Here is a 13,803-nt window from a genome sequence, read left to right on the forward strand (position 1 = left end):
GACATTATACAGTAAATGAAAAGGTGTTGTTTTATTATGCTACTGCTGCACGTTTCTTTGTGAAATTGAAATATAACAAAACTAAATTGAGATTTTAAAACAAACCCCAAATCAAACAAGTAAGTTACACAAATAAAAGAAATCCCTTAATATGAACAAACTAAGGCTTTGTCTGTGCTCTTTCCATTTAAAATTAGAGGCAGCCACTGGATTTTAATCATGATCCAAACAAAGATGCAGCATACATGCAGCATGAGTAGTTTTTAATCTAAATAAGACTGTATAATTTCGAAATTTGAAGCAAAAACAGAATGGCCTGACTTTAGTTTTGTGAAACTATACTACATAAAACATATCTGAACCAAAAATTGTGAACATGCATACTGTATGTCAGTTAGTGGAAGCTAGAGATTACGGTTCATAAAGTTTTAAAGTTTTTTTTTGGCGTACTATTTATATGCACTTTCATGAAATCGGGTTATGTAGTTATATGCCGTATTTCTCACCACAAATGTTGTTAAAGGACACACTTAATTCTCAACTTCAATTTTTCAATTAAAAAAGTGCTATTCACGAATCAGTGTAACAAGACATCAATTATCCCACTGTAAAATAAAGCATTTACAAAGCCAGATTACTAAATGAACAGGAACTCAATGCTTAATTATTGTTTCACTGCTTTTTGCAAAGTCAAAATATCCAAATGTAAATCTGAAATATAACACACAACAGCTTTTGATTACCTTCAAATCAAATAAGAGGAAACTGATTCACATTAGCTCCTGCAATTTCATAAAAATGTTTATTTTTGTAAGATGATGTCTCAAACCTTCTTGCCCTTTCACATCATATAAACCACATAAATTTTCATTCCAAAATCTGTCCACAAACACACCACATCTCCCATTCATCATAAACTGAACACACAAACGTGACAGCATCATCAATTAGGTGCCTCTCTTTGAGGGCAGTATCTGATCTGTCACCAAAGCATACATTGCCATCATGCCCAAGCTCCTCTATGTACAGATAGTTAAGATCCTGTGATAACTAAAGAAAGATAAAGAGCTGCTAGATAAAAATTTACATTTTTTTAAAGATGTTGACAGTTAATGAAGGAAAGGGAAACGTACAAAGAGGGAATGACCAAGTGCTCATAGTCACAAAAACCACAGATTAAAAATTCTCTGAAACAGAGACATAATAGCTTGCAAAATTCAGCACAGCTTAAACCATCTTGAAAATTGAATGCATCCATTTAAATGATCATACAATATCATATGTTATACTATAATTTTTCCATCCTTGCGGAAAAAAGAGTGAAGGTTTTCAGGTAGTCTGAACTTATTTCACCATGATATTATCAATTTTGGTTTTATGACTTATTTACACTTTATAAATACATGAAAACAATGCCAATTTCAGATGTATTAATGCAGAGAAACTGCATTAACAATGTCATTTTTAGAATACAAACGTTTACAAAGGTGTTTTAAGGAACCATTATAATGAGAGATCACATTCTGAGCAAATCCTTGACGGAAATATCGAGGAAATTGGACTGAAATAGCCATACCATGTTACAATGCTCGTTATACTGTATGAAGCTGTCATTTGGGGTCTAATTTAATAGTCCTCTTGTGTAAGTCTCACATTCTTTTCCAATATCTTCATCACTGTTTGTGACCTCCTTTGGGCTGGAATTAATAGGACTGGTTTTATTTTTCTCATGTTTTTCATCCATCTTGGGATTCGTTGTACCTTATATAGACAAAATTAAAAAAAAATAATAATAATAAAAAAATGTACTTTACACTTAAAAAAACAAAGATTTGCACACTGTATCATTAATAATTTGCCAGAATTTGATTCAATTTCCACATATTTTAATATGCATTTCATCTCTAATGGGACAAGTCAAAGATGCATTTTGACTTACGCTTTAGATTTAAAAGACGGCCACCATCTGCTTCACTGCTTCCAACAGCATCATTGTCTTCCTCGCTGAGTTCCACTATTCGCTGCCTTGCACTCTCGAAAACGGACTTCAAAACAATGGAGTCCTCAAAAATCTAAGATTTATAGAAAAATACAAAGACATTTAACAATCTCTACACAGTTCACCTTCTATATTCACTGAAACATAAGTTTTTGAAAATATTCAGACCTATTTATCACACCCGTTAAAGGGTCAGTTCACCCCAAAATGAAAATAGTATGGGGAAAAATACTATGGAAGTCAATGGCTGCTGTCAACAGGTTTGGAACAATTTGTAAGTAAATGTGAGTTTTCATCTTTGAGTGAACTATCCATTTAAGTACTAAAGTAATAATTTTAATGTTAAATGCAAATATGAGCAGACTGTTTTTTTATGTTATACAGGCTATAAGTTTACATATACCCATATACCCATATAAGTCAAGAACTTGCAAATAAAACATTAAAAAAACAAAATAAAAAATGATTCTAAATGTGTGATCAAAGTGAGAAAACTGGTTCATTGTGTAAATACCATTTGAAAACAGGGAATGCAAAGAAATTTGAATTCAAAATGTTTTAAAAAGTATTTTTTAAAAGAAGAAAATGTTCTTAAGGCACACCTGAGATCCTTCCAGATTAAACGTCTGAGCATTATGGCACATTTGCATAATATCCTTTTCCAGGTCTGCAATGCACCTGTATTTGTGATTACGCACTCTCTCCTGCATAAACAAAACCAGGAAAGATTCAAATCAATACAAGAACAATGAAAAAGTTATATAAAGAGCCATGCATGTATTTCCTGTGAAACATTTAAAGTAATGACAGATTTTAATTGAATCTGCAAAAAAAATTCAGCTTCCTTTATATTACTCTAAAACACAGCCAGCAAAAAACACACAACCTGTGTGACGAGCAGAATCAATGCATTTCTTGAGCTGAAGTTATGTCAGGGCGGATATACAGTAAGTGGGGGGGGGTGCGTTGAGTGAAGAACGGTCTGGTGGAAAAGGGGGTGACGAACCAGAGGGTGAGGATTGGTCATTTTAGAAAAATAAGACAGGACTATGGGATCTCGAATAAACATGCTGATAGGATTTTAAATATACTGTATCTGAGAACAATTCAAGTTCACCCTGATCCTCCTGAAGTCGACTGGCTTGCGGATAAGCTCATAGTACTCTGGCACCTCTTTTCTTGAGGGCAGCTGAACGAAACCTTTACTGATCTGTCGGCCCAACCTGTAGAATGGTGATAAATTCAAAAAAAAAAAAAAAAAGGAGTACAAAAAAGAGCTATTATGCATTTTATTGTACTGTCTGACATCACACATGCACTGACCTGACTTATAAACAGACAAACAAAGGGAATGAGTATGAACTTCAAACAGTTCAGTGTAAATCCTTTTGTTTTTGTGTCACCATTTACATCATGTCATGAAGTAAAAACAGTCAACAACAACCAATTAAGTCTGTGTGTTTAACTACTAACGTGTCCTTGTAGTTGATGACCATGTCTACGATGGTGTTCATCTGTTTTGTGAGCTTGGGAGGGTTGGGTGGCAGCTTCTCAGCAGGAGGTCGACCCCGTCGCTTTTTGACCTTCTCCACCACCTCCTGACCAGTCTCAGAGCCCTGGTTGCCTTGTTGATCGCTTTTTCGTTTCTTCAAGTTCCTTTCCTCCTCCATAACCTCAGACACTCCGTTTTGGATAGCCTGAGACTGAGGAAAAGACATAATCCATTGGAAGAGTGATGAGCAGTACTGGATTTAACAGAAATAAGGATTTTGTAGTTTTAAGAACATAAAACTGTGATCATGAACTGGAACTGAAGAGTAGCCTATTCTCAGTGTGGACAACTTGAGATCAAAAATAATACTTAAAACAATGAATAGTCATTATTCTATACATTTCTTTCTTTTGTTGCATTGTCATTAACTTGCTTTATGTTAGCTAATTAACAAGAAAGAAAAGTGATGGTTTGTTAATACTTGTTTTTAGAGACTAGTTAGGAGGAACACTTTACAAGAAGGTTCAATCCATTAACTTCAGGTAGCCTGTCATGATAATTAATTTAATAAAGGTTAATGTTAATTTATAAATTAATTATTGTTCATTGTAAATTCATGTTCTTTCATAATAAGGATATATTTATATAGGGGTGCATGTGGAGCGCATGTGAAACCAAAATAAAAAAGTGGTGGGTAAATAAGTTCAGACTGCTCATTTGCGTACCAACATGGATGACAGCTGTTAATGCACATTCACTGTTATAGATCGACTAACAACTAACTATAATTCTATATAAGATTTCCATTCAAACTGAAAGCATAGTTCTAGACTATGTGCTGCCAGTTTTACAACAAAACGTCAAACTGACATTTCTTTCACTGGCACGCTTCACATACGCAATTCACTCAGCAGCGCAAATATTTGAGAAGAGTCTGGCCAGAGATTGTCTTAATATAGGGAGATACGAGGGTCTGTATTACTTTCTATTAGAGAAAGCATAACAGTCAACTTGGATCACGTGTGCCTTAATAACCATTCACAGTACAGCTTTGACATAATTGAATTTCAGTCAGTTGTGCGACATGTTTACGGATACCATAAGAATGAATAAGAAATGCTCTAAGCTGTATCCCAGCTTTCACAAAAAGTTAGTGACTTCTCTTATAAAATGCCTTTTTTATCGGTGTAAACTCTAAAAATAGTCCAATCCCAAAGTATTGCTTAGTGTAAAACATGTTGGAGATTAGTTGATAGGCTGTCGATTCATTAAATTATAAGCTGTTTCCTCTAAAAAGCTCTTTATTTAGTATAGTGAAGCCTCTCCTCTATTGACATCCATTCAAAAAACTGCCTCCGGTCTCCTTTCCCACGTACTGGCAGACCAGAAGCATTAGCATTAGCCATTTCACTTTTTTGGCTAAAGGTTGCAGGCTTGCCTTCTAGTGGCTTTGGCCTGGCTGCAGACATGGTCTGTTTCTTAATACCAAGTAAACTAAGTTCGGACTTGCGTCCTTGGTAGTTCGGACTTGGCAAGTTCAACTTGGGAGTGCGAACTCCTGAGGACAGGAGGACACAAATCTAGTAGTCCTCCAAATGGGACAGCAGCGTACCTGATAACGTCACCCAGCTCGCTTTGGCTACCCCTCAATGTATATTTACAATAAGATGAAATATGATATCAAACACCACTGCCTCTTTTCGTTGTCATTTAAACATATTGTAGCATTGTGCAATATTTGTGGCTACAAAAGCTATTAATAGCCACAAAAGGGTTAATTCTGGGAGTTCAAGACCTGGAAGCGAGAAAGACGAGCAAGTTAGGCTGGTGTGTCCGAAAAATGGTTGTTCTGGTTCTAATTAAAAAGTGAAGACTAGGAGCGACTTTTGTCTGTCTTTCTTCAGACATAACACTGATGTCAGAAGTTTTATGAAGGGGAAAACCCCGTGGCTGCCGCGATGTGGACACCCGCGCTGGGAGTGAGAGAAGTGGTTGGAGCCACTTTAGTGGTGAAAACGCGAGATCTGGAGAGCCATCCTGGAATGACGAGGCTTCAGCTGGTGAAAGCACACATGCAGGTTTTGAGCTGTTGAGGAAGTGCCATCCTTCCATAACTGAAAAGGAGGTGAATAGGGTTGAGTCTGGCCCGGCGCAGGTGCATGTTAAGCTGCCCAGGTATGATGGATCTGTGCCACCTGAGCCCTATTTTGCGCAAGTGCAGCTCGCAGCCTGGTGGGCTGGGTGGAGTAAAGAGGATTCAGCGGCTCAGCTGGCATTAGCACTGGAAGGGCCAGTATTACAAGTGCTGCTTGATCTCACTCCGGCAGAGCAGAGAGACTATGTGACTCTTATAGGGGCACTTGAACAGCAGTTTGGGGCATGACAGACAGCAGAGTAAAGATGAGAGCAACTGGATGGTAGAAAGAGGAAAGAAGGGGAGAGTCTGGGTGCTTTGGCCGCCAATGTGCAGTGAGGATACCCACAGTGTGTCGCAGCTTCACAGGAGGAGCTGGCTCTCCACGCATTCCTGCAAGCCCTGCTTCCAGAGAAGCTGAGACAGCATGTTCGATTATCTGCCCCCCGAACCCTGACTCAAGCACTGGCAGAGGCAGAGCGAGCAGAGACTATATTCCTGACAGCCCAAGCAACAGCTCACTTTTATCACCCTCCAGCCTGAGTACACCAAGCCGAGCATGCTGATGTCGATAAATCTGAAGAGATATGTCCTATGGGTGATGGTGGGCACAAATGTTTTCATCCATGAGTTTTGGTTGGCGGACATAGAAGATGCTTGTATTATGAGACTAGACTTTTTGACGTTGAGTAAGGACTGTATAAACGTGGCCGGAGCTTACCTTCAAATCGGTCTGGAAGTCATTCTCTTAAAGAAAGGGCAAAGGACTGTTGATGTGCCCTTGGGCCAAACAAGGAGTCAAGCTACTGGGCAGAATAGTCAAGCACGCCCATTAAAAGCTAATCCCGGGGATGTCAGTACCATGCCGGCCCAGTTCACCGCGCCAGTAACATCCCCATCAAAAGAGACGGTACAGGCCGTTAAGGAGCTGTGACAATGGAGCAGGGACGTGCTTAACTGCAACCAGAACACCTTCACCGAATGAGATGAAGACTGTGGACGAACGGAGCTAGTACAGCATAACATTGATACCGGCACAGCTTCTCCTATCCTCTTGCGAACACTCCAGTTAGCACTGGTCAAACAGACCGCAAAAGAGCAAAAAAGCAAAAGATCTGTTCCAAAGAACATCGCTGAACTGCTCCTTGTGGTGTCAAGTTCTACGGCTAGTGCATGGCTCAGCAGGAACCGGCCATTTTGGAGTAGCAAAGACCCTGTGGAGATTGAGAAGCCGGTTCTATTGGGCGGGATTATTCTGCTGTGATGCATGGACAGCCAAGAAGGGACCCACACGGTGACCCCATGCCCCGCTACAACAGTACCTGGTTGGGGCTCCCATGGAGCATGTGAGGGTTGACATCCTGGTCCCTTTTCCAGTCTCAGAGGCTGGGAACCGTTATGTCCTAATTGCCATGGACTACTTCACTAAGTGGCTGGAGGCATACGCAATCTCCGACCAGAGTGTAGCCACCACAGCAGAGAAATTGGTAGCGGAGATGTTTTGTAGATCCACAGATTCAGGGACGCAATTTCGAGGCTGAAGTGTTGAGGCTGAGGTGTGTCGACTCCTGGGGATACGCAAGACATCCACAACTCCCCTCCATCCACAGAGTGATGGATTGGTGGAATGCTTCAACCGTAGACTGACAACCCAGCTAGCCATCCTAACTAGGGACTGGGACTGACACATACTCCTGCTACTCTAGGCCTACCGAATGACAGTTCACAAGTCTACGGCGTGCACACCAACTGCCCCTTATGTTTGGCCTGGAACTACAGACACCGTTGGAATTGGTTTTCGGCCCCTCACCTGAACCAGAGATTCCTGGGGTACCGGTGTTGGAGTATTTGCAAAAGCTGCAGAACAGACTCCAGGTAGTGCATGAGGGAGCCCGGGACCGGCAGGGAGCTGCGTCAGCCAAGCAGAAATGGGCATACGATGTCCATAGGAACAACAGAGACTTTGCTGCTGGGTACAGAGTTTGGGTTTACTCCCCTAAAAGGAAAAAGGGCTTCTCTCCGAAGCTCCACAGTCTCTGCCACGGCCCACATGGAGTGCTGGCCAAGATTTCTGATGTTGTGTACCGAGTCAAGCTGGGAAGACAACGACGGCAAACAGTGGTGCTCCATTGTGATCGACTTGCCCCTTACCACCCCATGGCTGTGGAATTCTCAGAAGAGGACCCAGAGGAGGAGATACTGCAGGCAAGCATGATACCACATGAAGCCTATTTCCCGGCTAGTCCACTTGCTACGGTGGGGGAGGGACGGCCTCAGCGTCAGAGGAGACAACCGAGAAACTTACGAGACTACATCTGTGATGCTGCTCGTATATAAGTAATGATAAAGGACTAGAGTTGTTGCAATCAGAGATTATTACACGCTACTGAGTTCATTTATGGACACTGGGACTGTTGTCTCTTAAGGGAGGGGGGTAGTGTAGCGCACAGACTTTGTAATCTTGAGGAAATTGCTGTCATTGCTGCACCGGCGGTAATAGGGTTAATGCGGGGAGTTCAAGACCTGGAAGCGAGAGAGACGAGCAAGTTAGGCTGGTGCATCTGAAAAATGGTTGTCCTGGTTCTAATTAAAAAGTGAAGACAAAGAGTGTCTTTTGTCTGTCTTTTTTCAGACAATACTATACATACATATATATACACACTCTGATCATCTTTTACTGTATGTATAAATGTATGACAAAACGCTCTGCATCTTTTTGTTAAATGTTAATTTTAATAAACAATAATAGCCATTAAACATGTATAAGTATGAAATATAAAAGTCTTTTATAGTAGGAAATAAAGACAAAAGCAAACAATTCAGGCAAATGTATGATACATCAGCGCTGCATGACGGTAAAGATAAATATTTAAAGTTAGGAAACTTTGTGCTCAGCCAAAACGATATGACCAGGAACAAATAATAGATTCATGAGACCAAAGATTGCCTTTTAGATATACCCAAAACTAATATCTCATGTTTAACCACTACAGAGCAAGAGACAGTGGCAAATGTCAGAATGATACTAGGCTATATAACAACTGTTCTTTCATGATACCTAATGCATTAATTAATGTTTAAAGGATAATTCACACAAAAAAATTAAATTTGTGGATTATTGTGATGTTTTTATCTCTTGTGATGCTTTGGAACTTTCACTCTGGCGGCACCTATTTACTGCAGAGGATCCATTGGTGAGCAAGTGGTGTAATGCCAAACTTCTCCTAATCTGATTCAATGAAGAAGCAAACTCATCAACATCATGGATTGGGTGAGGGTGACTTAATTGTCAGTAAATTTTCATTTTTGGGTAACTATTCTTTTAACAATTTAAACTTTATTGTTCTTCTGAGTTATAAGTTCTCCAGAGTTAGGTGAAAATTTCTAAAATTCTTATTCTTATAAACCATATTCTATAATGTATAAGAGCTATTTAAGACATTATCATTCAAAAAATGTATTAAATGCACGGTGCATGCTAATTTTCTGCTCATTTATGTAATATTCTTAAGGCATATGGAGGGATTAATAACCATTGCAAAACTTTTTTGTGTCATCATCAGCTTTCTCTATTCAAATAACAGCTAATAGACTTTGTGGTAATTCATTCACTATGAACATGAAAAAGTTTGCAGTATTTAGGATATTTGCCATGTATTTTAAATAATAATACTAATGCAATATAGTCAGCATTAAATTACTAAGCAGTTTGATGAACTTTCTGGCCTTTCATCCGAACAGTTCCAGGTCCAAATCAACATCTTGGTTATGCGTCTCACCAGGCAATCTGCCTTCAGTCTTCAGTCCCCTCTAAAACGAGCAGCTGCTTTCACTTCCCTTTTAATATTTGATAAAGAATCACTTAATATTCCACGAGCTCTGTGTAGTTCAACACAGGGGCTGCTGGGGAGGCAGGAGACGCTGGTACACTGATCTTCAGTCCCATTGTGAATGAAATGATTGACGTTTACGGCGATGCTGATCTCCAGCCAACACGCCTTGGAGTTTGCATAACGGGTCAGTGGCGTACGGTTCACCATACAGTCCGCCGAACTTGTTTCAATAAACACGGTACTCGACGCAGCGGCTAGCAACGTACACACGTCTCACGTGTGAGAATAAGCAAATGCAGAATTCACTGAGAGTGTGTGTGTGTGCTGCCGAGTCTGTGTTTTACATAAAGGCAGTTAAAGTGCAGTGATACGCCTGCCGCAGAATGAAATTATGAATTCTGAGTATGACGTTATGCAGGCTAAATCATTGTCTAAATCAAACGCGCGCGCACACAATAAGTTCTCATATACTTACATGCACAAAGATATCAGACAAAACAAGACGCAATGTATTGACGTGAGAGAGCAGCCCCCATAGAAGCAAACATTTCATGCAAATATCCGGCCGTGAGATAAATATGAAAGCGCGAGCGTGCAGAGAAACACACGGAATGCATTTATTCACACGTACCCCATGGGACCATGTGGAAAGAAGGAGGCCTAATAATCAAAAGCATAAAAATGGAATGCACACTGACACACGCATACGCTCGCATGCACAGACGCACATCTGAACCGCTGCACGCAAAATATGCAAAAAGCACATTCAGAAGAGTCTGTACATGGTGCAGCAAGCCAAACCCCGTTACGCTACACACGTCTGTTCCTGTAACCTCTAAAAAGAAAAAAGGTGTCAGATTCCACACAACCGATTTGTCTGGGCAATCTTTTCCTTCACCAGACACAGTTCACACACACACATACGCGCGCACATTCCCTCTCTCACTTTATGTCAGTGTGCCCATGTGCTGAAGCCTGTGTGACTGCGTGCTCTATGCGCAGGAGAGAGAGCAAGTGAGAAGGAGAGAGAGAGAGAGAGAGAGAGAGAGATAGAGAGAGATAGAGAGAGAGAGAGAGAGAGAGAGAGAGAGAGAGAGAGAGAGGGGGCGATTTACCTGACTGTGGTCTCCAGGCTGGCTCCAGTCTGGAGGAGAGAGAATTAGCAGACCAGCATTGCAGCGCGCAGCCAGTCTCTTCATCAGCTGATCACTCAAAACGCACAGCCCAAAAGGGGGACGAAAAGCGCCCAGCTTTTCATACACAAATCAATTGCCGTTAGGATGTTGAGAGAGAGAGAGAGAGAGAGAGAGAGAGAGAGAGGGGGGGATGGGGGAGCGGATAGCTGCGAGATGCCTTTCTGCTAGTTTATCCCTGTGGAAAGGCCTGCAGCTCGCTATTCCCCCCACCCCCCTTCACTGCATGTTTTAATATCGACTGTCGCAATCTGGTTTCTTTTCCTTTTTTTTTCTTTCCCCCTCTCCCTCTCTTTAATACTCGTGTTCAGTCTTTTTTAACCGCCCCTGTGTTAAAAGAATCGGGCTCCATTTTTGTGCTTATGGAGATGTTTTTTTGTTTTGTTTTTTGCAAACTTTACTTACATCTTGAGAGGACGCCAGGGTTGTTAATGTTGTGTTGCACACACTCAAACGCACATGCACATAAATTGGCTAGTGGCATGTTCGTATCTGCGTCTGGGAGCTTTTACAACATAAAAAAGCATAGAGATTCTGGTGAAATCATTTGGGGCTATAAATATTACCAGATAGTCCAAAACATAATAGTTTCTGTCTGCTTCCCTTTGAGAACTGAGACTAATAACTTACAAAGTAGCTTATATGCCTAATTATCCTTATGCTGTATTATTGTAAGGGCTCAGCGGTGTCCTAATATTAGAATTTATTGAATAGAATTTATTGTTGTTCAAATATGATCAGATGATGGCAGACCTGAGACACATTTATGTTGAAACAATGTTGCTGAATTAGGTGTAAAAATGTGCTGTATAACTAACTAAAACAAAACAAAACAAAAAATAAATAAAATAAAATAAAATAAAATAAAAAGCAGAAGATAATTGAAATGGACAAAACAGACCTTGGAATAAAGCTGAAATTTTGTGTCAGGGACACATACAACCATAAAAATAAAACTGGGCATGTGTTTATCATATTTCTACTTAAAAGTAATCTTAGCAATAAACCATAATACCTGTACACGTGAACAGCAAAATAACTTACAAGAGGTTGTGATAGTAAGTAAAATATATAATATTATATATATAATGTCACGTGTTATCCATTTTTGCATTATGTAATCTAGTTTTAAATCCATTATGAAAGTTTAATAAATTGTCAAAACTTTCTACGAGGCTAAATTGCCATCTGTCATCAGAAATCTCTGTAATGAGTCATATTTCTGCTTTCAGTATTTTCCATAATAATTTTCATGAATAAAATATGCCTCTTAAGTGTCTGTTTAAAATCAGATGCAGTTTTAAGGTGCAACATCATTCATTTAAATTTGCCATGGCAACAGCCTTATTAGGCATTGTTTGCTTTATCAAATAATCTTATATTTCTGACAAGCCTCTGAGAAGTATCGATATTATTTTATTACGGAAGAGCACATTTTTAGTGTATGCTTGTGTTGTGGTATGATTACATGCTGTCATAATTTTACATTTCATATGCATGTTTTGCTATCAGGTCGACAAGGGCATTTTGGTAAAACATCTCAGGCGGTTTCCATGGCAACACCACATTTTACTGGCTGCAGACCGCACAGAGCTGTAATGCTATAGCATTCCATCACAAAACACAGACACACACTTTGTCGTACAGACACACTGAGCTGAACATGATCAAACACAATGAGCTACATAAAGATGAGCTAAAATCCAAAGACATGCTGAAGTATAATCAGTGAAGATTTATTCAAAATAATTTAAGCCCATGCATGCATCTTATACAGGTGACGTGTTGGGTATAGAATTCCAACACAAAAATATAGCTTAAATTTGTCAAAATCTACACAAAAAGCAACTCTTCTAAGCTAATCTAAATGAATGCAGCCTTTAAAATCAATTTCTCACCACATGATATTGTTTGTGTAATACTAAGGGCTGTCTTTTATCTGATAGCTATCTTTTTCAGCTGCACTGATTCTACGTAAGTATTGAATGTCAGCTGTTGTCCTTTTCACATGTTATTCTTTCCTTTTTCTTAAATAATAATGTCCTTCATTTTGTGAAGAATGTCTTTTGTCATGTTAAACAATTGCAAACATGATTGTGTAACTTCAAAAAATGGGCTCAGACTGATTGTCATTATGCAGTAGAATGTAATGATATAAGATTTCATTTAAAAGATTAAATCACACAAAAATGAATTAAAAAACCTGTCATCAGTTACTCGCCCTCAAGTTGTTCCAAACATGTACAGTAAGACCTTTTGCCCCTCCTCTGTGGAACGAAAAAATATTGAAAAATTAACTGGCTGCTCTTTTTTTCATGCAGTTACAATGAATGGGCAATGTAGCTTTTAAGCTTAAAAAAAAATCATTAAAAAAATAAAAAGGTTGCCCAGTGGTTATTTACACAACCACAAAATATGTCTAATATTTCGTATTTTTTGTAACTGAAAAAATAGCAAGATGCAATGGCAAAAGACATCCATCTGATACATATGGACGCATATATTTTTGAATTGTCTGATGTATTTTTCAGCCTCATGGCTCTCAAGAGATCCTCTCCTAAGATTTGTGATATGCCACTGAAAAGCAGTATCATAAAAGTGGTCCATTACTACTAGTGCTCTAAGCAAGTCTTTGGAGTTTCATCATGTTTTCATATTCAGTTGTAACAAATGGTAACCTCTTCAAGACAAGTTCTAAATTCAGATGATGTCTGAACAATCAAACGCCCTTCACACTGCATGGCATTTCTTATCAGTGTAATAATTACCCATCTGTTTGGGTTGGGACGCCACAATTCTCTATGGGGTTAAGAAGAGCAGATCATAGTCAAATGGCATATGTTCACATATCCAGACCAGTTTCTATAAATGCCTCATTGAAAGCATTCTAAGCAGCTGTAATATATGCCTCAAGAAGGCCAGGTGTTTTCAAAAGCCCCATTTTTTCCCCATCTTAAATTAATGAATTATACAGCACAGGCAAAGATCAACATTTGAATATATTTTGTCTTCTGAGGGACCAGCTAAAGTTCCTCTTGAGGAAAACAGTTTAATGAATAATGAATGTCATTATGAAATTCCACAGAATTTTCACATTTCTGTTGTAGCATTTACATGGTAAAACCACGCACTTTAACAACTCGGTATTTAAT

General features: G+C 39.2%; 1 protein-coding gene across 5 annotated transcripts; it reads right to left on the reverse strand.

Moving 5' to 3' along the window:
• Positions 1-780: 780 nt before the first annotated feature.
• LOC109061979 (probable global transcription activator SNF2L2) lies at positions 781-10,756 on the reverse strand. 5 transcript variants are annotated; one of them, XM_042756309.1, is made up of 6 exons: positions 10,574-10,756; positions 3,473-3,702; positions 3,117-3,222; positions 2,602-2,703; positions 1,940-2,072; positions 781-1,761 (listed from the first exon to the last, which is right to left on the reverse strand). In XM_042756309.1, the coding sequence occupies exons 1-6, from the start codon at positions 10,655-10,657 to the stop codon at positions 1,622-1,624; spliced, it is 795 nt and encodes a 264-aa protein (XP_042612243.1). In that variant the 5' UTR covers positions 10,658-10,756; the 3' UTR covers positions 781-1,621. The 5 variants fall into 5 exon arrangements, with proteins under 5 accessions (XP_042612243.1, XP_042612247.1, XP_042612246.1 ...); XM_042756313.1 differs by lacking the exon at positions 10,574-10,756 and adding an exon at positions 10,405-10,452; XM_042756312.1 differs by lacking the exon at positions 10,574-10,756 and adding an exon at positions 10,090-10,398.
• Positions 10,757-13,803: the final 3,047 nt, after the last annotated feature.

This window comes from Cyprinus carpio, chromosome A5 (genome assembly GCF_018340385.1).
Source record: "Cyprinus carpio isolate SPL01 chromosome A5, ASM1834038v1, whole genome shotgun sequence".
NCBI classification, from domain to species: Eukaryota; Metazoa; Chordata; class Actinopteri; order Cypriniformes; family Cyprinidae; genus Cyprinus; species Cyprinus carpio.

Coding starts and splice junctions, on each gene's coding strand:
- LOC109061979 (XM_042756309.1), bottom strand. CDS start 10,657: ATGAAGAGACTGGCTGCGCGCTGCAATGCTGGTCTGCTAATTCTCTCT. Junction 3,703..10,573: donor AGCCTGGAGACCACAGTCAG/GTAAATCGCCCC, acceptor TCTTTTCCTCAG/TCTCAGGCTATCCAAAACGG. Junction 1,762..1,939: donor CCGTCTTTTAAATCTAAAGC/GTAAGTCAAAAT, acceptor TGTCTATATAAG/GTACAACGAATCCCAAGATG.